At 44.5% G+C, this 24,543-nt stretch overlaps 3 protein-coding genes across 8 annotated transcripts; 1 reads left to right on the forward strand and 2 right to left on the reverse strand.

Moving 5' to 3' along the window:
• Positions 1 to 390: 390 nt before the first annotated feature.
• On the reverse strand, positions 391 to 8,038 carry sp8a (sp8 transcription factor a). 4 transcript variants are annotated; one of them, XM_086137632.1, is made up of 7 exons: positions 7,168 to 8,038; positions 6,703 to 6,792; positions 6,401 to 6,616; positions 4,102 to 4,184; positions 3,972 to 4,009; positions 3,555 to 3,624; positions 391 to 1,630 (listed from the first exon to the last, which is right to left on the reverse strand). In XM_086137632.1, exon 7 carries the CDS (start codon positions 1,595 to 1,597, stop codon positions 509 to 511), a length of 1,089 nt encoding a protein of 362 aa, XP_085993758.1. In that variant the 5' UTR covers positions 1,598 to 1,630; positions 3,555 to 3,624; positions 3,972 to 4,009; positions 4,102 to 4,184; positions 6,401 to 6,616; positions 6,703 to 6,792; positions 7,168 to 8,038; the 3' UTR covers positions 391 to 508. The 4 variants fall into 4 exon arrangements, with proteins under 4 accessions (XP_085993758.1, XP_085993759.1, XP_085993760.1 ...); XM_086137633.1 differs by lacking the exon at positions 6,703 to 6,792; XM_086137634.1 differs by lacking the exon at positions 4,102 to 4,184.
• Positions 8,039 to 10,298: 2,260 nt separating this feature from the next.
• On the forward strand, positions 10,299 to 17,284 carry sp4 (sp4 transcription factor). 3 transcript variants are annotated; one of them, XM_086137435.1, is made up of 7 exons: positions 10,299 to 10,863; positions 11,116 to 11,186; positions 11,945 to 12,292; positions 12,527 to 13,700; positions 13,819 to 14,017; positions 14,419 to 14,618; positions 15,354 to 17,284. In XM_086137435.1, the coding sequence occupies exons 1-7, from the start codon at positions 10,857 to 10,859 to the stop codon at positions 15,620 to 15,622; spliced, it is 2,268 nt and encodes a 755-aa protein (XP_085993561.1). In that variant the 5' UTR covers positions 10,299 to 10,856; the 3' UTR covers positions 15,623 to 17,284. The 3 variants fall into 3 exon arrangements, with proteins under 3 accessions (XP_085993561.1, XP_085993562.1, XP_085993563.1); XM_086137436.1 differs by having other exon boundaries at positions 14,425 to 14,618; XM_086137437.1 differs by lacking the exons at positions 10,299 to 10,863; positions 11,116 to 11,186 and adding an exon at positions 11,356 to 11,467.
• A 227-nt stretch (positions 17,285 to 17,511) lies between these two features.
• Positions 17,512 to 23,251, reverse strand: cdca7l (cell division cycle associated 7 like). The gene is made up of 10 exons (XM_086136847.1): positions 23,107 to 23,251; positions 22,614 to 22,757; positions 21,965 to 22,065; positions 21,550 to 21,769; positions 21,382 to 21,444; positions 21,088 to 21,270; positions 20,238 to 20,390; positions 19,901 to 20,050; positions 18,572 to 18,708; positions 17,512 to 18,416 (listed from the first exon to the last, which is right to left on the reverse strand). The coding sequence occupies exons 1-10, from the start codon at positions 23,122 to 23,124 to the stop codon at positions 18,395 to 18,397; spliced, it is 1,191 nt and encodes a 396-aa protein (XP_085992973.1). The 5' UTR covers positions 23,125 to 23,251; the 3' UTR covers positions 17,512 to 18,394.
• Positions 23,252 to 24,543: the final 1,292 nt, after the last annotated feature.

Genomic DNA, 24,543 nt, shown 5'->3' on the forward strand with positions numbered 1-24,543 from the left:
GCGTAGAATCGATCTGCCTGTCACTATACGTGAAATTGGATCTTTTCTCACGGGAAACGCTCGTCGAAAGCAAGCAACCAAACGATCAAGACTCTGTTTCAATAAAGCATGCGGAGGATGTCGAGTTTAATGCGAGTTGTGCAGGATATTGTTGGCGTGTTGTAATACATTACCGGTCATTGTCGCAAATGAGCTGCCTAACGAGAAAAATGCGTTTGACCGGTTTTATTGACACCAAGGAGCGACAAGCTAAATTATTACAACATACTTATTTTATAACTACTCGTGAATTAAGAGAGCCATAAAATCAGATAGACTAACTTAATTTGTGCTTAAAAGAAGAATAGTGATGAAGAAATTCAATCCAAAAATGCAAACAATGAAGCAAAGTAAAAACAAGAGAATGTTTATTTTTTTAGAAGCCTACAAATAACATGAGGTAAGCGTGTTTAGTCTGACAGTCATCATAAAGTGCCATTTCTTTTTTGATGTTAAAAAAAAATGTTGTTTATTTCACCTCATTTGCCTGGACAGTCAGGTCCACCTCTGGGGACTGCCTCGGGCTTCCGCCCACGCTGTTGTCCGTGTCTCTGTTACCTTTCCCAACCCCGTCTTCTTCCACTCCGTGTTCGGTCCCCTCGGGGCCGTGCGTCCGAGCGTGTTTGCTCAGGTGGTCGGAGCGCATGAACCTCTTGCGGCACAAGGCGCACTCAAAGCGCTTCTCCCCGGTGTGCGTGCGCAGGTGCCTCTGGAGCTCGTCGGAGCGCGTGAAGCGCTTCCCGCAGAAGAGCCAGTTGCACACAAACGGCCTCTCCCCGGTGTGCCAGCGGAGGTGAGCCTTCAGGTGGGACGTCTTGCCGTACACTTTCCCGCATCCTGGGACGTGGCAGTTGTGCACGGCCCTGCGCCGCGGGCTCGACGCGTCGTGACCGAGGCTCTCCGCCTCCCGACAGTTAGGGCAGTCGCAAGTGGCTCTGCCCGCGTAGCGACGCGAGGAGGAGCGCGAAGATGCCGGCGGACGGAGCGCCGGGCTCCCCGCGGAGGAACCGGAGGAGGCGGACTCCGAGTAGGGTGGCCTGAAGCCATTGAACAGGTGCTGCGTGCCGGGGAGGAGATGCTGAACGGCGCAGGGGTTGTGCTCGGAGGAGCCGTAGCCGCTCAGCGATGACGGCATCCCGGCAGGGTTGGGAGTATCCACGCAAGTGGTGCTGACGTCCCACCAAGACGAAGGCCCGCTCCCGACCTCCGCCCCAGGCATGAACCATGACTCGTACGGATGCGTGTGGAGCCGCGGGTAAATTCCTTCCACGGAGGCCGGTAACTTGGTGAGAAACATGGACCGCTGTTCGGGAAAACTTGCGTCGGACTGCCCCGAGTTCTGGTAAGCTGAAAACTCGTTGGTGTTGGCCACCGAGAAGGTGCTTGAGGTGTCCGAGAATCCCATCCCGTTACTCTTGGAGGTGAGACAAGTGGCGGCCGGGACGCTCCTTCTCCACGGGTGGAAGCCCTTGGAGAGTCCCGTGGGCATGCAGGAGAGGTCAGGGGTGCAGTAGGAGGGGCTTGACTCCCCGATTCTGCTGCAAGTGGCTGCCAACATGGCCAGCGGGGTGCTGCTCAGCCGGTGGTCCTCCTGTGGGAACACACGGACTTTTTTACAACTGCGTGTAACTTGATTCATGTAATGTGATCAATTCAATTTCAATTGTAAGTATGGCTGGCCCCTTGAGATGAGCAGCAATCTCATTTTGAACCATAAAACACATCCTACATAAACAGTCATGACAACATTAAACTTCAAGTGATCTAGTTAACGCCCATCAGGGCTTTTCAATAATTAAAAAGTGCGTTATAGAGACAAATGTGAACTTACCCCCAGTAGTGTTGCAGCCATGGTTTGAGCTGTCCAGGTCTGTGTGTGTTTTGTGTGCGTGTGTCACAGTGCGCTTTTGTCTGCTCTTTTGTACTTGATGCTTCCTCGTGCCTCGGAAGCCTGGAGGCCAATGGACCAATCAGAGGCCAACGCGGGTTGTCTTTTGCACTTCGCAGCCGGAGGATGTAAATTTCCATGCAGAAAAAAATTGAGCGCCGCAAAAAGTGAGATTTTGGTCCTTTCACAGCGATTTGAGAGTATGGGAGTGACACATTAAAGGCAGGCACATCCCCGCTGCCGCACACTGATCTGTTACTCCAGAGAAGCACTTGATTGGAAATGGCGTGTTAGTGAAATAACAAAATGTTATTGCTTGAAGTTTTATTTTTTGACCGACGCCTTAATCCAAGACTCTAAATTATCCAGGTGGCGATATGAGAAAATGGATGATTTCATCTCATCACTGCTTTGTATTCACGTACGATCAGAGGAAGGTTACAGTTGGTTAAGAATTTTTTTTTAAAAAAGAAAAACTGAGAAAAAAAACCCCGAACAAGCTTGCTCTGCAAGTTACTTGAAATAAAATGAATTAATGAATTTAAATGCCATACTAATGACAACCCTGCTGTGCGTATGCCCGTGTAATGTGGCCTCGATAAACGTGTCAAACATACAACTGCGGTTAAAGATGAATGCTTGTAAAGATGTCAAGACCTGGCAGAGGGAGAGGTCGGACCGGTCCATTCCATCCTGTCCCCGGGGCGGTTAAATCCGCCCCAGGGGCGGGGGGGGAGGTAAGTAAGGACACCAACTTCACTGCCTCTGCAATTTCACATCATTCAACAAAACAAATGCAGGATTCCGCCCCCAAAACACCTCCTTCCTGTGCTTTTCCTATTCTTATCAATCATGTGAAACCGTCAATCACAACTTTAACCCCATGAATTGACACATCGCTTTTTTTTATTTAATGTTTGAACGCTTACATCTATTTGTGGGACAGTCTAATGAAAGTCAGTGGAGCAAATTGAGTGATTGAGCGGGTACGGTAAATTGGCTTGAAATGACCTCTGGCATTGTGGCATTTGACCAGTTTTGTATCTTTGCTGTCATGAGGTCGGACAATCGCTTTGTGGAAACTTTGAAACCGTCAAAGTAATATATTTTTTAAGTATGATAAAGTCAATTATTTGAATCTGTTTAATTGTTAGTGTTGGTGCGTCATGTTTTTTTTTTTTTTTTTTAATGCACTGCCAGTGGACATGACCAAATTAGTGTGCCTTGCCTTTGCCCCCTGGGGCACCGATTCCTTCACAGGTGGACTTTACAGTCGGCCATCTTCACTCTAACCTGATCGTCATCCCCATGAGCCACCCAAACAGCTGTCCTGCCTTTACGCGCATTCTTTTCCCACACTGAAAGTGTGTGTGCGCGCCAGCATGAAAAGCCCCATAATGAAACCCTGTCTGAGGCACAACCTGTTCCTTTAAGCCATGATAATGACCACATTATCACGCGCCATCAGACGTCAACAAAAAAAGATGGTCGCGCACTCTCCGCGCACTTTGTGGCCACCGAGACAGAAAACGCAGAGAAGAAAAGAGTGAAATAAAGATCTGGCACATCTCGGGGGTGGGAAGACTGATGGTTGGAGTATTTTATTTCTCCTCTGAGTTTTGCTTACCTCCTCTTTTGTTGCCGTCAAAGGGATCCTCTTGCAATCGGACGGCGGCCATTTTGCTCAGCTGCCCCTGCTGGGACAATTAGAAAGGAAATGACCACGTGAAAAGACAAGCGGAAAAACATGACAAAAAATATATATTCACTACAACCAGGGGGTTATGCTATCAATTAGTACAAGGACAAAATACAAAGCAAAACATTTTTTCAACGTCTGTGCAGTCCTGTCCATGCTCTATGTCAGCATTTTCTCTGCTACAGATGCTCACTGCTTCCAACTCTTATACTGAAGTTTTTGCAAATGATTGCAACCGTAACGTGAATGGTCATTAAACATTAGTGGGCTGCCACTGCGCATATTGTACAGCATACTACAGAAAAGTATGTTAAATTAGGAAGAAAAAAAAATGTCAATACATACCTGCATTTCCATGGTCCACTTTAGCATCCTCCGTGTTGCTGTGAGAGAAAAAGAACAGAAAAACTCGTGATGAAGTGAAAGGTAACCCGCAGGTGTTTCTAAATGCTATTCAAAAACATCATAGCCTAACCATAAATCCAAATGTACCGCAGACTGTTCAACTCCAGTCCTGCAGGTGGAGCTAATAAGCGATGGTTGCCACCTCCAAAACAACTGAAAGCAAAGAGGCAATGTTTGGTAACATCCACCTTTGATTCGGGCTCGCAATACTTTAACCCAGAAAAATCCTAGCAGTTCACTACCATATGAGGTGTGTCAGAAAAGTTACGAGATTGCTATAAAAGCTATTTCAAACACCAGGCGCATACACGCAGACACACACACCAAAATAAGCAGCACAATTGAAGAGGAAAGTTTCTCAAGACCAATGACAATTGTAAACATGTTTCTACTCAAGATGGTGGCCAGAGTTTTGTTCAGATGACCTTTGACTGATAGGAATTTGTCTTTCGAGGCCATCAAAATGGATCCTCTCCAAACAAATGAAGCTGCGTTCTGGTTTTCGAGAAGGGGAAGAGGCATTTTAATACATGTGCCTTGAGCTGCACATCGATGGCTTCCTGTCATCGACACACGGACGTGTCTGTCGTTACTCGGCGTCGAGCTGATGAACAACATTTCAGGTTCGCCACTATGAAAACATTCCCCATGTACAATATTTGCTTTCTTACTCATTAGCAATTAACTGGAACAACAGCCACAATTACACCTATCTGACAATTATGTGCTCTCAAAACTGATTTGACAGGCTAGACAAACAAAAAAGCCTTGGAAACAGCATCAACAAAGTGGCAAATAACCTCCCAGGGTTTCCCCTCACCTTGGCACGCAAACTGCACGTTGCATCATGAGAGCGGTTCTGCCGAGCTTTGCCAAACGCACTTAGAATTGAGAAAGTAGTTTCATTATATAGTACAGGATTTTGATTTTTTTTTTTCCCCCCAAGACTTGCGCAAGAGTCAGGGATGTCATCTCATGTGTCGACGCAACACAATGAGAAGATTCCCGCTGAACAATTACGCTGTTCAATTGCCCATTTCGCATTCATGTGTACCCTACATTTACATACTATGCACAGTAATTCACATTCATGAAATGAGGATACAAATGAGGTATTCATGGGCAACAAGTCTAGGTTGAACGTGAATTAAACAAGTGACTTAAAAAAAAAAAGAATGCATTTCTGCTTTGGTTACAATCGCACACCAGTAATATTGATTAATTCCTTTGTTTGTTTGGTTGTTTTATCTCAACAGGCTGCACAGAAAGGCAAAAACTGAAAAGTTTGAGAACGAAGAACATAATCATCCTTCTTATCGTGACTGTAATGAATGGCTACACTTCTCTTGAGAAAATGTTAAGTGTCGGGTCCCTTTTCAGGGGGCCGTGATTCAAAGTGACAAAATAATTAAAGGGGAATGTTGACCTCCCCTGGTAATTTTTTTGGGGGGGGGGGGGGGTGAAGGGGGGTTCATTGGAAGGAGACTGAAGCAAGGTTGTTCAAGTTAACAAAATAACAAACTAAAATGATATATATTTGTGTGAATGAAATAAAATAAGAACACAAGAATGCTTTTAAAAAACAAACTGACTGAAACTTCATTTCATAAAAATAACCATAATTATAGCGAATGTTTATTTGTCTTTGCCAATTAATTTCATACATGAGAGAGAGAGAGAGAGACAGAGAGAGAGAAAGAGAGAGAGAGAGTTGCATACAAGCCGAGGAGCATAATCATATACTTCCGGACATCATTTTTCACTTGTTGTCTTGATGGATGAATTTCATGGAGTTGATCACTGCTACCTCAGCATTTGGGGGTCGGGGGTCTGGGTGATCCCATTGGGAGGGGGTGGGGTGAATGGGAGTACTACTCAGCAGTCTGACACAATCAATGTATAATAACTTCATAAGGGGGGGCTATGAATCGAATAGAATGACCTGCTGTTAAATTGACCGGAAATGGCCTGCTTGCATTTTCATGCAAATTGCCATGCAACAACCTGTTAATTTATTCCTGAACACAATAGCAGTGCACACGTGCACACGATCACATGTATGTGAAACGGTACATGAGAGGTCATCAATCAGAGCAGGGAGAGGTGAACACGTGCGCGCACGCACACACACACACACACTCGGACTGCAGCTTCAGGTGGTTTCACGTCCGCTATTGTACTGATGTTTCCCGTCAAACATGAAACATTTCTTTTGCCACCTCAAGCCCCCTCGCGCCTCTGGGCCGTCATTCAGGACATACACAGACAGGCCCCAAACGATGGGATGGCGTCAAGCTCCGCCAGGCGGGCAAGTCGGATCAGGTCCTGCGCTCAGGTACGCACGCTGATGCACAATTTGACACACTTACCTTTGGATCTTTATGGCGCGCTGCACCCTTCACTTTGCGGCACTGGAAAGGTCTTCCCCGACTCATGGACATCGTCTTCAAAGCCAGATTGTGGGCAGGAGTATACACACACTTGTAAAAAGAATCAGCCCCAGACGCCACATGGCTGCTCACTGTCTGAAAGCGGCACATGGCTCTTTTCCTTTTGTGCTGCGGAGTCTTTTTCAATATAGCTGCCTGGAAATGGAACAAAATCAAATAATTGTATACTCTTTGTGAGGCCAAAATGACATTTCACACACAAATCCAGGATGCACAATTACCACAGGAGAAGTTAGTTTGACCTCCCAACTTTTGAATGTACATCCACTGGTTCAGTATTCTGGGCCTTTGTTTTGCACAACTTGAAGTAGCTTCAATGGCAAAATACAAAACAGGTGTTTGATCCATGGCAAGAACAAGACAATAACATTTCCACAAGCTAAAACTCAAAGTGGAGAGGATGTTAAATTAGATTCCAAACAACAGTTGGTCAAAAGGGTCACGGGTCCACCCAGAGTTCACTCTCAGTTCAAGTGACCTGCAGTGCTACCTGCAGGCATCTCCGCTCTTGTCTTCATCTACCTGGGTGGGGTCAACTTACTCTCATGGATCACTGCTGTATGAGTTGTCACATCATTTTGGTGGGTTCTGTCCGAGTTTGTAAAGTACTGAAGGAAGGTGTACTTGGTGTGTTATGAGCTGACATGAGCATGCTTCCAGTCAGCTGAAAAAAACATTATAAATACCTGTTCTTGTCGCAGACGCCAGTCGACGCATTCTGGAAATTCTCAGGCCGTGAATCTTCACTGAAGCAAATGACTCACGTTGAGCTCAGAGGAAAAAAAAATATACCACCGTGGGAGCGTTTCGGTATCATGTGCATATACACCATTGAACTACTCTCACATTCAACTAAAACACTTTCAGACGCAAACTAAACATGAACACATGTGGCTGAAATCCTCTCATACATCATTGTGAAATGCTCTCATTGGACCACCCGCTACAAAATTGTTGTCCTGCTCACACATGTCTAAAACACAATCCATCCCACGACTGAAAGCTTTCACACACAGCATTGCAGAGCTCTCACATTATACACAAACACTCTACTATACTGAAATGCTCTCATGTAACATCCTAAAATATGCTTTTCAGTAGTGTGTGAATGCTGAAATGCTGAAATCAGTCGTGAGGGAATGCTGAATCAAGTCGCCAATTGCCCCTTCACAGGAACTGACCACACTTAAACCACTGCAAAACTCTAATAAAACTCTATGGTGATGATACTAGTGGACACAGTAGAAAATGTCTTCTTCATCTTGCTGCATAACCGTCTTGGCTGCAAGATGACACACAGCTTTTTTTTTCAGCGTGCAATCTCGTCAATCCACTCATTACAATTGTGCCCTTGCCAACTTTCAAACAAGCAAGTCCAATTCAGTGAGTGAGTGGTGAGTAACACGCACGCACACACACATCAACAGAAGAAGCTTCTGCCAAAACTCACGTCAGTCGTAAATCTCTTTGTCTTTCCAGACTTACCTTTAAGAGGAGACACTGTGACGCCACTGCTTCCAGTGACAAATGGACACCACCCACCCACTCTTCTGCCAAAAAAAAAAAAAAAAAAAGAGAGAACATCATTGCACAAAAGACAACACAGCACACAAACATTCATCAACTCACGCACACATTATTAATGTTATGTCATTCATACAGTAGGATATGTGTTGTGTGATTACAAAGTTACAGAAGTGGAAAAAAAATCACTCCACTAAAATATCCTGTGAAATTATTCACAGCTCTGATGACGAAATGCAATCATCAAGAAAGGCAGTATTATGAGGAGGAAGTATTTCCTTATTCTATTCTCGAAAATATTAACTCATTTTGGTTTCGTTGTTGGATCCCATTACTTATTCGGAACTAAAAATAGCAAAACTTTCAATTTACTTACGAAATACTCTTAATAAATTTATACTCAAGGATATTTTAAGTGAAAAAAACAAATGACTTATTTTCAAATACAGTATACAGGTACTGTACTGTACTATACTGTTTAGCTTGTGTGTGGCGCCACCTACTGATGTAATATATGAATAACACTCTTCCACACTGTTTCGACTGAATTTCCAAAGAAAACCTCACATTATTTTAATCCAGAAGATTTTTTTCTAAAAGGAATACAGATTGGCGTAATCCCTACTGATTGTCAAATTGTGTCAAATCTTTGTACAGAAATGCACTAGGAGTACTGAATAATTTCGCATAAGGCGACTCCCCTTTTTTTCCCCAGGCCAAGCCTCGTTGCTTCGCAACGCCTCGCAATGTGGCCCGGGGGCGGGGGCACTTGGCTGGCTGTTACGCCGCATTTATTAAACGTGTGCTTGTGTGGAGAGGGAGTAAATTCTGTGCACACAAAAATCAAATTATGTAGAGTGTTACAGTGAAAAATAAAAACCCTGCTCACTTAATGAAGTATTTCTATTTAGGATTATACAACCTCTCGGTCAATGTCGTCTTTTTATTCGTCCTTGGACGTTACAAAGTCAAACTGATGTAATCATTTGATTTGATCTGAAGGTCAATGTTGACCATCAAAACAAAACAAAACGAAAACAATGGACAACTTGTTTTCCATCATCAAAAAAGGACTGGGAAGAAGTCCAGTCTTGAGCAGTCTTAAGAGGCCGAAAGTAATCAGTTTATATTGATAACAACAAAAATAGCAGTTGTGTTACGAATACTTCGTGGGTTTTTTTTTGTTTATTAATGGAATTTATACTTTTCTTGACTATTTTCTAACAATTGTTTACTTTTACTCCAGACACAAAAAGCTGTAGAGTGACTTTCTCCAACCTTTGCACAATGAAAAAAACGGCAGAGCGAAAAAGTCAACCAACTTGATTGAATGCAATTGGTACTATTTTGTTTCTGATAGGTACATTTCAGTTTGTACTTTTTGATTTGAACTTCACTGAAGGAGACAGATCACTATTTCTCTTTTTAATTAATTTAAAAAGCTCAAGAAGAACACAAAAATATGAAGGTTTGAAATATATCTCCTTTCAATTTTATGGAAATTAGTTTCAAGGAAACTGTGGAACTGTGGCAAAAGTAGGAAATTGGCGAATGTGGAAAATAGTTCCCAAGATGTCCTAAATGGGGTGACAATCTCAAAGTTGAAATTGTTTGAATCAGTGGAGAAAAGTAGAATGATGAAAATCGGTGGACTAAAACTTTCACATAAGTTTTGTTAAGCACTTTGTTACAGCTGCAGCGGTTGTGAAAGCGCTATATAAATCAGGCTGTATTGTATTATATAGCTTTTTTTGCGCCGATTACAAATCTGCCCTTGTTTTTTTCTGTGCCAGATCAGGTTTTGATAATCACAGTAATACTACAATTATTAAGAATAATATGAAGTTAGGGTTAGGTTCAGCAACAGGTGGATTTTTTTCCCAGAAACGTCACAGTTATAAATTACAACAGAACACAACAGATACTTTGGAAAAAAAGCCGTATCGTGCAAGCTTTTATAGTTCAAATTTAAAAATAAAAATGAAAATCTCAAAAACTTGATCACCCTTTCACGAGTGGCCCCCGTTCCACACACGCCTCTCTTCCTCATTTAAAGCCACGAACATAATAGTCAACGCCCTCCCGTCGCTCTCACACTAACTTGACTAGCACCACTTCAGCCGGGAGGCGAGTCAGCTCACGGGCGTCATGGGAAATGTAGTCCCGCTCGCCCAATGGCATTGGAGGAGGTGAGGCTTGAGCAAAATACAACTCCCATCTGAACCCTCGCACGCCAAACCCCGTCAACCAATCTGAATAAGTGGGAGGAGCGCGTCCGCCCACAAAAGCCACAGCTATCTGAGCGTATCTCCCCCTTTCCAGCCCCAAAAATGAAAGTGTGAACGAATAAAAGCGGAATACGAGTGAAATACAAATAGTGGCTGCTTTTCGGTGGGCTCGCGGACGGAGACGACGTGCCAGATGCAGCGGCGGCAAGCGGGCACGGCACAACAGGGGTGTTGTCCTGATGCTTAAATGGAAGTGGGTGGGCCTCTTCGCTGACACACTGCGAACGCCGTTGTGGAGACTATCGTGATAAGCGCTAATTTGCGCGTTTACGGACGCTCTATCCGCCTCAAGAGACGCGCGACGCGTGTGCGAGGGGCGCAGCTGACTTGCGGGGGACGGCTGGAGATTTCTCCGTTATTTTTGTGAACCGGGAAGGGGTGGGGGCCGTTCGGCTGTGTCTCGGATTGGCACCGCCCTTCCTGGACGGTGGGTGGTTTCGTGAAAACGGGCAGATCCGCCACGGCCCAGAGCCCAACATATAGGCCGTCCTCCGCCTCCGCTCCCGGCCGGCCGGCCTTCTATCGTGAACTACACCCTCTTCCTCTTGGTATATTCATGCGTTATGAGTGGTAGGTATTCTCCTCCTCCTCCTCGCCGTCTCCTCCCCCCCGGTTCTCCCTCCCTTGTCTGACAGATAGGAAGCCTATGATGTTACTGATGTGGTTACTGGGAATGATCAATAGCACCGTTGTCGCGCTGATTCGCTACGTGCTGCTATTTCACTAAGGCCACCCATTCTGCACATGAATTTGTATAGGCACACCTGATGATGATATTGTGACTTTTGCTATTCTAACTTTTGAATCGTGCCCTCTCCCCAGACTCCAAGAAGGAATCATCTGGAACTGACGGCGGGAAAGCATCAAAAAAGGGGAAACATTCTGGATCACAGGTAGTCAAAAGGAACTTGATTACTTTTGCTTTGCCCTCAGGCCAAGAAAATGCGCGCACTCCCTCTCTCGCTCCAGCCCGCCAGTAAGCCAGACACCTCTGGGGGCGTTCCCCTCGTCAATTCCACTTCCTGCTTGTGTGCAGCCCAGCTGAGAGCCAGCCCCAAAAGCCTCATGAGTAGCTTTGCATGGCTGCCACACTTCAGCCATTGTACTTATAGAAGTGTCACTTTGAATTAGCCTCAGAATGCTTTAATTCTGCTTATGGATTCCAATGGCTGTGGTATGAGATTTCGATTTCCAGTTCATATTTTGGAGATGATTTCTGGGAGGAATTTTCAAATGCACTTATTGTTCGCGCATGTATTGCTGCAGTGTCAAAATCAACCTGCTATGTTGTGCCTGCGACCTACTTCCTGTGAGGAGAGCGAGAGAAGGCGGCATTTTCTTGCAGTGTTCTGAGAAAAAGAGAAAATGTGGTTCTCACACGCCCACTCACTCGCTTCCTGTAATACTGCCCACTTCTACCGACAGCTCGTTTTCTGTCAGCTTTGTGTTTCTCTTTTCAACACCATCTTTTCCCCACCCATGGCTTGCCTTTTCTTTTTCCTTCTTGTGTCAAGCTGTGTATTTGCCTGCAGAATAAGTCAAGCCCATCCCTACCCGTTGGCTTTTTTGACTTGGAGGTGGTGCTTGTTTGCGTATGCATACGAGTTCCGAGTTGTCCCTTCGTTTTACTCACCCACTTTGTCCTTCATAGGATTCCTCTCAGCCCTCTCCGTTGGCTCTGCTGGCGGCCACCTGCAGTAAGATCGGGGGGCAGGGAGGAGCGGAGGGGACCCAGGTCCAGACAGGACCCCAGCAGATCCAGCTCCAGGCTGGTCAGATTCAACTGCAAGCAGGTCAGCTCCAGGGTCAAATTGTAGTGGACACATCTGGGGGCCAGGCCCTAGTTCCCCAGCAGCTGGAACTGGTCCCGGCTCAGTTCACGGGGAACGGGTGGCAGATCATTACAGCCCCAGTTACCATGGCCAAGGAGAACACCAACCAGGCGGTAGCTGCAACAGTGGCCACTACCGTTCCTAACGACAGCTCACCTGGACGCAAGGTCAGAGATGAATTTGTGTTAATATGGTGAACCCCTGCATATTCTTGGCTCAGCATTTGCAAATTCCCTTGCTAGTGGATTCTTTAAAAGAGGTTTGGAACCTATTCTCCGTTATTAGCAAAACAAGGGGGGTGCCAATATGTGTGGATTCTGAATAGCGGGGTCTCACTTAATTGATAATGCCACCCATGCATTTCTTTTCATTGTCCTCACTGCATCTTTCCCATTGTGAAGGTGAAAGCCATAGCTGGGACCAATAGTGTGACCACCAATCAGCAGCAGCAGTTCCAGATAATCCAGGTTCAGAACCTGCCCAATGCTGGAGGTGGGGTGCAGTACCAGGTCATCCCTCACCTGCAGACTACAGATGGACAGCAGATCCATATCAGCCCAACTCAGCAGGCTTCCATCGGGGCTCTGCCAGAGCAAGTTCAGCTCATCCAGAGTCCGAGTCCAAGCCAGGCTCAGGCCATTCTCCAGACAGCCAACCAGCAGGCTATCCTGTCAAGTACAGCCAATCAGACGGTCCCCCTGCAAATCCGTCCCGCTCAGTCTTTCCCCCTGCAGCTGCAGACCCTTCAGGGATCTCAGACTCCTGTCATGACCACAGTACCCATCAACCTTGGTGGCATGACTTTGGCTTTGCCCGTGATCAATAATGTTGGAGGAGGCGGGGCCGTGCAGCTTATCCAATCAGCAGATGGCACTTTTTCTGTTGCCAGTGGCAACCAGCTGATGGCAACCGCAGCGGTCGCTGGGGCAGCATCAACACCGGTTAACGAAGGCGACGGCGTGTCAGATGGAACACAAGTGGTCTCTGCTGGTATTGAGGCTGCAGCGACTGAAAACCAAGCACAAAGCACTGAGGCCGACTCTCAAAGTCAGAATCAGGCCAATGGGGTCCAAAGCCAAACGGACACATCGGGAACCATTCAGCAGGTGATCGTGGGTCAAGTGGGACATCAGTTGGTACAGCAGATCCAGCTGCAGCCCCAAGCACCAAGTCAAAATCAAGGCCAGCAGCAACAGCACATTCAGACTCTCCAACTGGCCCCTGGTCAAACCCTGCAGCCCATTCAGGCCTTCCAGAATCCAGCCCAAGTTCTTATTCGTACACCTACACTGTCCCCTTCTGGGCAGATCGCTTGGCAGACACTACAGCTCCCTGGTGGCGTCTCCCTCCAAGGCAGCCTGGGAGCTGCAATGCCACAGCAGCTTACGCTTGCCCCGGTGGCTGGTGGGACAACAGTGGGGAGTGGAGGGTTGGTCTCCCTGGGCGGAACTCCCCTGACACTGAGTGCAGCTCAGATCAACCCCGGATCTGGCGTACAGACGGTCAGCATTGCTGGGCTCACCGGTGCCGGGCTCCAGGTGCAGGGTGTGCCCCTCACTATTACAGGTTTACAGGGTAAGAATTCAAAATTCATCCAATTTTGGATGCCTGTCCTGAACTTTACTTTCTATCTCCAACTAAGAATCGAACAAACACGTTTTGAATGCTTTTGTGTGCCATTTCTCACCATAAGGTCAACCTCAAGGACAGGATGGAGTCAAAGTTCAGTCGTCCCCTGTGACGGTCACGGTAGGGAATGTGGCATCCAGCTCGTCAATGAGTCCAGATCAGTTAGGATCTGTGCAGAGTTCCTCAGACCAGGAGGGACCACCCAGCAAGAGGCTGCGTCGAGTCGCCTGCTCCTGCCCAAACTGCAGAGACGGAGAAGCAAGGTAGGAAGTATGTTAGTAAACTGCTGTTTGATGGATCGTCTGGTGTGCTTTAACTAACACATTTGAATCTGAAATTAAAACTTAAAAGTTCACATTTAGCACTCGTAGTGCGGCGTTTCCCAACCATAATTTACTTGAGACAAATCTCACAGTAGAGTGTGAATTTATTTTGCCCTCAAATAACTCTAAAGTCAATGTAGAATGAACCGCTGGCAACAAAAGTGAGTACACCCTAAAGTGAAAATATCCAAATTGTGACAATTGGGGCAAAGTGTAATTTAATGAAAACTCAGATGGTAATTCGCATCCAACGGTCAAAGTAACGCTTGATCCCGCAGTTGAAATTATGCAATCTTAACTTCAAAGTGCTGCAGTATAAAGACTCCTGCCCTCTGGCGCAGAAACAGTGGTGACCCCACAAAGAAGAAGCAGCACATCTGCCACATGGAAGGTTGCGGAAAGGTGTACGGCAAGACTTCCCACCTGAGGGCCCACCTGCGCTGGCACACGGGGGAGAGGCCGTTTGTCTGCAATTGGATCTTCTGCGGCAAGAGGTTCACCAGGAGCGACGAGCTGCAGAGACATCGGCGAACGCACACAGGTGCTACAGTCACACACACGCATATTTGATCATAAAGCGGGTGCTGAAAATGAACCATGATATTTCAAGAGCAAAATTTGGACATGCAAACATTTCAAATACTTGTAACGTATCAGAGCTAGCCCATATTTGTTCATAACAGTGGTTGTAAAACTGCGATCTGCAAGCCATAGTTTGGAGGTCTGCAACATAACTGGCAAAAAAAAATATTGTGCTTGTATAGAAACAGGGGGCCGTCACAATACAGTCAATCCGCATGGACACCAGATTCAACTTGAACATTATAAGATAAGAAAGAAAACCTTTATTAGTCTCTTTTTTTGTTGTTGTTTTAAAGGATTAATTTGTTATTGAAACAGGGCAACTTCTTTTCTCAAAAATAGACAATTTTTTAATTCGTACGGCATTTATGGTGGTTATGTTTAATGGGCATTCCAAAAAAGCTTGAGAACGCCTGGTCAATGCTTTTGCTGTAGTTGGGATTCACAGTCACGGTTGTTTCAAAATCAATTTAAAAAATACAAGTAAAAAGGACCTTGAAAAAATATATATCTATTACACTGCAATCGCAATATTGAAAACAAAAAAATAGTTAATTTTCAGAATAGTTCAGCTCAACATCCGGGATAGAATGTGCATTGTGCCAGTACGAAACCCAGCAAGCACACTCCGAAAAGCTATTTGACTTTTTTAAAGAATGACTTTTAAGATAGTCGTGTTTTTGACCTCCAACAGGAGAGAAGCGCTTTGAGTGTCCCGAATGCTCCAAGCGCTTCATGCGCAGCGACCACCTCTCCAAGCACATCAAAACCCACCAGAACAAAAAGGGCGGGGCCGCCGTGGCCATCATCACCACCGACAACATGGAGGACGACGCCCCCGAGGGCCTCCAGGCTTCCCCTCAAATCGTCACCGTGGCGACCCTCTCCCGTGACTCTGAGCCTGAAACGCCCACCACCTCCAATCACCTGGAGGAAGAGGAAGAAGAGGAGGAGTTTGAATAGGTGGTTGCCGTTAATCACAGGGATTGCTGGTGTGGCTGCTTTTCTTTTACAGATGCTTCATGAAGACAAAAAAAAAATTCGAGATCAGCATCATTCAACACACAGTCAAAAGCCAACAACACAATTATAAAATACAGCTATGAAAGATAAGCTCTATCATGGGGTGGGAGGGGAAGCGTTGTGTTGAGATTAAGAAAAACATTCAATAATGATTTTTTTTTTTCTAAATCATGCGAACATCTATCTCTATGCACAAAGTTGTGTACCTGTTTCTTACCTGTCAGACAGGGCTGAGGGTCAATCAAGGTACGGGGACTGTCGCAGAGCCGAGGCAGTCTTGGGACCGTGTGTGTGTGTGTGTGCAAGTCAACCTATGATTATGGTTTGTGTGTGTGTGAGTGTGAGTGAGTGTGTGTCATGTTGAGGATCTACCTACTGTAATTTGAGTTTTGTCCTCCCATCTGATTCAGGTGTGGATTCCTTTATGAACTGTTAGAAAACAAAAAGGAGATTTCCTTCACCAAGAAAGGAACAGAAAAAAAAGCACATATGGAAAGATATATATATAATGCATTCCTATTGCTGCAGTGGCCATGGCAAAAAAAAAAAGGTTTCTATAAAAGAAAACAATCTAGCTTTCTACAACTACGTTTGTGAGATGAAAGCAATACTTAAATGACAATCTAGGGGAACATGTTTACATTGTCAGGGAGGAGGGTTTGGCGGAAACAAGAGCACACACACGAGAGCGGTTGTTTGGTTCATTCCTGACGTTTTATCACTATTGTGCATTTGAGTTCCAGCAGCTGAGAGGGACAACGAGGATGCTTTTGGGTTTCTGTGCTATTCTGATTGCCACCCTGACCCCTGCTCTGTGACCTGCTCCCTCCTTAACACAAGCTGAGGAAATGTAAGGGCGAGCAAAGTGGTCGGTCGGGTGGTGGCGGGATGAGCACAGGCCAGGCCGAAGGGGGGGGTATTCGGGCTGTTTATGTGGTGATGAGATGTTTCTGGTGGTGTTGCTCAGTGTTAGTCCAGTGCGTACAGTCTTATTTACATAAAAAAAGGTATATTTTATAGAGTTTGCTTTGAAATACAGCCCCTCCCATGAAACACACAGCAGCCCACTGTGTAAAGCTAATTTATTATCCTTGATTTGTAATATTTGCTTTCCTGCTGGACTTATATTTGTTTGTGAGTGTTGATTCTAACGTTGTGTACGGCATGGTTGAGGGGTTTTTTTTGTTTTTTTTTTGCTCTAGTATGACTTCTATTTCTTCCTTGCACCATGTGTTTTTCTTCTTTTTGGGGAGAAAATGAAAAAGCAAAAAAAAAAAAAAGTTGATGCCAAACCATTTTCGATGTGTTTTTTTTTGGTCATATTTTGTGTGACAACCAACTTTTTTTGGGGGGGGGGGGGTATTTTCTAGCAACATCTCATTTGTAAATCTTTTTCTAAACTGTGTTCTTCGCCGTGTCATTTGATATAGATTTTTTTGCCAGGTTAGCCTCAAAGGCTCCGGTTTGTGGAGATTTCTAAAACTGGTTTGTACAAATGTGTTATGTCATTAAAAAGAATGGAGGAAAAAAAACAAATCTAACATGAAGCAGAAAATATGATTTGCCCGCATAACACGTGATAATAAAGTGATTTTAAACAGCCTTACCTTTCTGATTGCCAATCTATCGGTTTTTGCTTTGCTTGAACTTTCCTAGTGTGTCGCAATCTTCGATCTGAAGCATCCAATTCACATTAGAAATATCTCGAGAACCACCAACAAACAAAAGCATCCCAAAAAGGATAAATACGGGAATTATGATCTTGTTGCAATTTACCACAGAACCATGGTTCAGTATCTGTCTACTGCATTACAAGTACACACAAAAAATGCAAACAAAAGACAGTCTTTATTAGAACTAGATATCATAAAATGACAAGAATCCTAATGTGGTGTTACCTTGACATACAAGTGACCTGACTCACCGGTTTTTCGAGATACAAGCCTTAGGTGGGATGACTTTATGCTTGGACTTGTGAGCACAAACTTGAAGGACTGCGAACAACCACATGACAACTTTGCCTTAGGAAGACTGGCTATTGAAATCATTGGTGTCGCACTGTTACGACACTCAAGCAACAGATGTCTGAACACAGTGCAGCAAAACATGTAGACTGACAACAACACTTTCAACATATATTCCTTATCTGCTCTGAAAACCAACGAGTACGAGCAGCTAACCAAGTACTTTTGATTGTTTCTTGTCTAATTTGATGTCAGTGTTAAGTCATTGGACTGTCCAGTGGTGACCAGAATACACAGACCAGAAGCCAGATTCTGATTTAATCAGGATGCACACTTTTTTTCTTTACATCATTTTGAATTATTATTGATGTTGTTATGAAGTAGTTTTGTAAGGTGCTATTTTTTCTGTTTTTTAGGTGTTTTATGGGAAATTATGATTTGAGTACCGGTAGTTTGGTCACACAAGAAATTAAAGGTGAGGCACAACTGTACACAGTGGTTCTAAAAAAAATTTTTTTTAAAGTTGTGTTTTGTAAAAACACCAAGGAAAACAAACAAAAAATGCAAGGTAAAAAAACTAAATAAAAAAGTACAGTACAAATGCTATAGGGTTTGTTGCACAGTAGGATAACAACGCAACTCTACAGTAGTTTGATAAAAGCGCCTGCCTAAAAACAGAAACATTTATCAAAGAGTTCTACAGTACTGCGCAGTGTATCATCTGTATGAGGAGGAGCCTCCGTGGACTTTACTGGAGCTCTTTCTGAATTCTGCCAAGGAGACAAAACAAGGCAAAACTTCAAACTTACTTGGCATGCGAACTTATTTCGTGTAAAATGCAGTGCAACACAAATTCCATCAGCAAACGCCACGCTGAGTGCACGGCCGCAAATGTGCCAATATCAACACGATGCTGTATGCGTACCTCTCCAGATACTCGTGGACGTTGTCGTGGCCATTGTAGCGGGCCAGCCCGACCAAAATGCCAGTAGCGCAGCGCCCCTCTTTCCTCCGACACAGGCTGCAGTTACACATTCCTCTGCAGATCGGACAGGACCATGTCTGCAGAAAAGACAAGATCTCATTTACGACGTCATTGACTGGCTTCTATTTGAATAGAAGCCTTGATAATATGACGCAGAGTTGCAATGTCTCCTTTCAGTTCGGTTACTGCACCTGAAATTAGCTTCCCAATTCATCTTTTTTTTGCCTTCTCTGAACATCACATTTAAAATTTAACATGACATTTTTTGACATCTGAGAAAGGTGTCTCCGGTTAATTCCTCTCCGTTTTAAATACTAAATGAGTACACAAAGCGGCGGCCCGGTAGTCCAGTGGTTAGCACGTCGACTTCACAGTGCAGAGGTACCGGGTTCAATTCCAGCTGCGGCCTCCCTGTGTGGAGTTTGCATGTTCTCCCCGGGCCTGCGTGGGTTTTCTCCGGGTACTCCGGTTTCCTCCCACATTCCATAAACATGCATGGCAGGCTGATTGAACTCTCTAAAATTGTCCCTAGGTGTGAATGTAAGCGTGGATGGTTGTTCGTCTCTGTGTGCCCTGCGATTGGCTGGCAAACGATTCAGGGTGTCCCCCGCCTACTGCCCGTAGACAGCTGGGTTAGGCTCCAGCACCCCCCGCGACCCTAGTGAGGATCAAGCGGTTCGGAAATTGGATGGATGGATGGATACACAAAGCATTCTAAAACGGTTAAATCATCCGCCTGCAGTTCAATTTTTTTTTGTCGTGTCAAGAGGCAAAAACAGATGCTATTTTATACATTCAATATTTTTTTTTATAAATGTGCTGATTAACTAGTTATTGGAATTTTCTCCTGCCAAATTGCAACTGTCATCAGCCTCCCAAAATACCCCTCTTGATCGATCCCGAGACTGAAAACAAATTATGATCCTAGAGCTTCATTCTCTTGCTAAAGCACAAATTTCTTATGGGGGAAAAAAATCTCAACAAAGAAAAAATGCCACAAAAAGTACTGCACATATGGTGACTGAAATAATGATCTCATCTCAATTAGTGGGAAATCTTGGCCTGTTTAGTTCAGACAAACATTCTGTTGTGTGGATGGCAACAGGTGGGTACGTGGGTTCATCGTACCTTCTACTATCAACTGAATTGTGGTGACAGTATGTCACCAACATTGATAGACGAATAAAGATGAAATACATGATTTGCCGACAATAAACAATGAAATTGGATCATTTCTCTCATTTTGTGAGGCAAATAGTTGCTTCTGACCGGGTCGAGCAAGACGGTGCGCACATCCTCGCCATAGCGGTTCTTGAGGCACGGCCCACAAAACTGGCCTTTGCCCGCAGAACAGAACCCGCTGCGGCACACGGTCTTTGTGTCGAGGGTTTTCTGTCGGCACTGGTGGCATGAGCTTCCCTGAGGGGGGGAGACAACACACACATTACACAAACATACACATACAGTACACAACAGAGGTGGTAGAAAAAAACTACAGGTAAGTCTCATGAAAGTGTTTCTACTACTAGGTTACTTCACCCCGCTGAACAAACGACACGAGCTGAGCAGCACCTGCAGAAAAGCCACCAAAGTGTTGATGACTCACATTGTCCTTGTCCCAGATCTTGTCTTTGCTGCGGGACGCGATGTTCTCCAAGTCATCTTCGGTGATGTCATCCACCGACTTGAACTCGTACTGACTGCGTCGATGGCTCCTCCGCTTCTTCGCTGGCCTATTGCCAGCACTTTCCCCATCCACCTGTCAATCATGAGACCAGGTCAAACATTGAGAGGCTTTACACAAGGTTAAAACTGCTGATTGCCGTTTGTATGTGGGGGGGGGGGGGTTTCTGTGTGTTTGAGCAGAAGTTGTTGGAAAGTTTAATTGCGGTTACATCTATGCTAAGTTACGTTAGCCTGTCTATGACCTGTTCACATTAAGAGGGCAGATTCATGAAATTCTAATGTTTGACCATGGACGTACCCAATGTTTTTTTTGTTTGTTTTATGTGACAGGTTTATGGTGCAGTTCAACTGGGGTGACAAACGGCTTGAAGCAAGCACACATTGAGACTTTCTTTTCATTTCCTCAAAGTGATTGCGTACGACAGCCTCTGCTTGACAGTGAAAGTGACAACAGGTTCTAAGGAATACTTTAAAAAGTTTGATTAATATGTTTAAATATTTAAACCGTGTAGGACGGATAAGAAACAAAAAAATACTGGTCTCTACAATTAAGATTTTTACCTATTGTGGCTGGGTCCAGAATGAGTGGGGTTCTCTGTATTAGCGGAGAATATTTATTCATCAGTTTAACCAAAATAAAAAACGTCATTTGAATGATATAATGTAGTTGAAATTTAAAGAATGACGCAGGATGAAACAAGAAGGTGGACACTTGTTTTCAAATTGGACCCCACGCTTTGTGGAGTTGATGCGATGTTAGGCATTTGTACCTCTACGAGTCTCCTGAGGTCTATTGCCTTTGGGCCACTGCGGGGCAAGGGCTCACACACTTGGTCCACGGCAAAGTTCTCAGGAGGGCGAGCTTTACGAGACGGGTTCCTCCTTTCAGACCCGTTGCGTTGCTCCAATTTCCGTTTGCGTGACGTTGCTTTCATCGGAGAGCGTTTCTTTTTCTGCGATGGTGTGAACAAAACGAGGGCTCGGATAAGAAAGCAGAGGTGTGGCGCGATTTGTTGAAGCATCGCAAATAGAAACGGAGTGTTTGGCTGAGAGGCAGTGCTCACTTGAGGGCTGTCGGGCAAAGTTAGGTCTGCCATAGTGGTGAGATCAGCAAACAGCTTGGCCAGCTGGAAGACAACAGTCAAGAAGAATAATGAAGGGCGGTCAACGTTTATATTATGATGGTCCATATTGTTTGTCATTGTGTTAACGCTCCCTATTATTATAACCACCATGGCTTTGTTCTCCTGGATGTTTTTGTCCCGCTTGCTTAGACTTCGGCACACAGCCTCATCTTCTCCCGTCGCTTTCTCTGTCTTCGCTTGTCTTAGTTTATCCTCCTGCTTCTTCATCCTCTGCCTCACCCTCTGTGCCACGGTTTCTTTAACCGGCTTTACGATGCTTTTTGCTTGTGGCTCCTTTTTGGGGGTGGGTGACTGTTTGACTGGAAATCTGAAGAGAAATTGATATGCGACCGACATGAATGTCAAGAAGATTATGAGGCTCAAATCCTTGACAGAGTTTTTAAGAAAGAGCGAAGACGTGCATTACATATGCTGTATACATACCGCATTTGCGTTGAGATCAGATATGGATATGTCAACTACAGTACATGCTCAACACTGCGATTACTATAAGTACACATACCGGAGAGCTACTAGGAGACTTCCTCTCCTAGGCGCTGGCGTCTCCTCACCGTCAGAGTAGAAGCCTGTGTCCGTATCACTGCCATCCTCTGGCTCCAACATCTGCCAAGAGTTCAAATGTGGACACACCAAAAACATGAAAGGACACTCCTGATATTGTACAATTTGGATTGGACCAAAAATAATCAGGAAAAATTTTCTATAGAAAAATAGAGATGGACAGAAAACTCAAACAAGTTATTACGCTTTTTTTTTTCATCAGATATCATCCTGTGAAAGATTTGCTTACCTTATGGAAGTTTGATTCCATTTGGCAAGCGAAGGAGGAGAATTACCCTGAAGACTCAACTCTAACCAGTAAACTTCAACCATTACGTAAGGGTCGCATCCAGGTGACACTCCATTGTAACAACTTATCAGTGTTAAATTCTACACTACACAGGCTATTTTATTACCGAATGGTGTTAATGTAACTGCTTTTAACACTGTCCTGTTTGCAGTGTACGTTAGTAGAACTCAGTTCAGCCAACATCAAAAACTTAACTTGCTGGTGTTTTGGTTTTTTGATTTGGCTTTGTGCATCAAGAATTTAAACATTTGCGCCCGCCATATTTGAGTTTTGGCCGAATCTTGGACGTTACGAGTCATACCTTCGTCTTGAATTGCATTTTAAAATGTCTTCTGTCCACTCTTGCATCGTCCTCATCGAAGCCTTCAAAGTCCTCCTCGCTGTCCGACTGGCTGAACAGACGAGCCAGCTCGGCAGTAATAAACTTGGACTTGAAACGCAGCGCCTTCGTGAAGACATACAGTGTGACGTGATCAATGAAAGCGAATGCAAAGTAAGCTTCTACCCATTTCTCAGTTAACACAAAGCTGGAGCTTTACTTGAGTTTTTGTCACGAATCTTTTGACGATGTATTAATTTGTGTTGGGCATAGGACACCACAACAACTATTGCTATTCAATGGTATTCTTTAAAAGTCTCGTCAAGCAACTGCTCAACGGTTAACAACAGACAATAATTTGTTAGTTTTTTTTTAACTGAAGAATGGACAAGACGTAGTTAATTCGACTCACAAAGACTTGTTTCTGACGGGAAAGAGTGAGCAACACCAACAAAGATTCTTAAAATGAATTTACCTTTGATTTGAGGGCCATTTCGTCGTCGTTTAACTGAAAATCTCCAATAAAACTAAACAAAATACAATTTCTTCGGAGGAGAGCGGGGAGGCGAAATGGATTTAAACATTAACATGGGTAAATACATTGACTGTAAAACAAAAGGTCGTTATCGCCAGTTGCAACTTTAGATTTTATGCAGGAATAATCCTTCATTTGTCGCTATCCACATGTAACAATTGCTCCGAAACATTATATTTATAATTACACGGATTATTTGAATTCCCTGGGTATATTTTACTGGATTAAAAGAACATTTCCGTCTTCAGCACCCCTTGTTTCCGCATCAAATGGTGCAGTCTGATGTTTCGCGCGAAAGTTGGGTGGGCGTGGCCTACTGCCGGAAATACTGAGACGCTTTAATTTTTGGGGGGGGGGGAGACTTGCATACAAATTTGGAGCTCTGAAATTTCTTACGATTTGGTCCCCATTACACTGTCAAAAGTCCCAAAATCAATATTGTATTGGCATATTTCTTCATTTCATGCCGCAGAATACTGTATTAAAGCAAAGTCATGAGCAGTCAGTGGCGGTGCTTGGTTGAATAGCACTGTGTGCAAAACCCCCCTTGCAACTGTTGCTCACCATATTATTTAGGATCACTTCTTATGTGATTATATCGGCTATTGTACATGTATTATTCAATATTTTTCACATATTAGCATACGAGTAATGTATGTTCATTATTTCTGTATACTCAGTCCTTTTAAACAGGTTTCAAAATGAAAGGTTCTACATGGATTGCTTTGACGTGGCATCCATAAACTTGACTGAATAAAAGTGGTGCTGTCCCCTCAGTCCTCAGTATCTAGTGAAACACTTTTTTTTTTTAAATACGAGTTTAACTGGTTTCATCACTTCTCACTCAAGACAAAATCATACATGGGAGAACTACAGCGGTAGTAATTCCATTTGTCCCCAACCATGGCTAGTGACAACTTAATGCTCGCCACCTTTTGCATTGTCTGGCTGGCCATTATTCAACAAAGCATATCCTCTTTGTGGACATCACTGATTCCGCTCCATGTGGATTTCTGAGCAGGATCGAAATTCGGAATGAGGACTTTGACATAGCTATCTTCCTCCACACTGTGGATGTACCTCACGTGGGCCTTTGTCTGACATGCCGGTGAGCTCTGCGTCCGCCCAGGTCATGAATGTGGCTATGAAGGTTTTCTTATCTTATCTTATGTACTTGGAGCAGTGGCCATTGAAGCTCAACCAGAACAGAGGACAGGCTCCACATTGCAGCTTCACCCTGGGCTACCTGAAGGAAGTGTGGCACCATGTGCCCAACATAAAGAGGAAGAGGAGCATGCAGTACGCCTTCATGGCAGGAGAAGGGTTTCAATTTGATCAAGGACAGGTAGAAACCGTTCTAAGGGAAAAGAGAAGTTG

The sequence above is a fragment of the Hippocampus guttulatus genome, chromosome 18, assembly GCF_054856545.1.
Source record: "Hippocampus guttulatus isolate MCC_2025c chromosome 18, RoL_Hgut_1.0, whole genome shotgun sequence".
Taxonomy (NCBI): Eukaryota; Metazoa; Chordata; class Actinopteri; order Syngnathiformes; family Syngnathidae; genus Hippocampus; species Hippocampus guttulatus.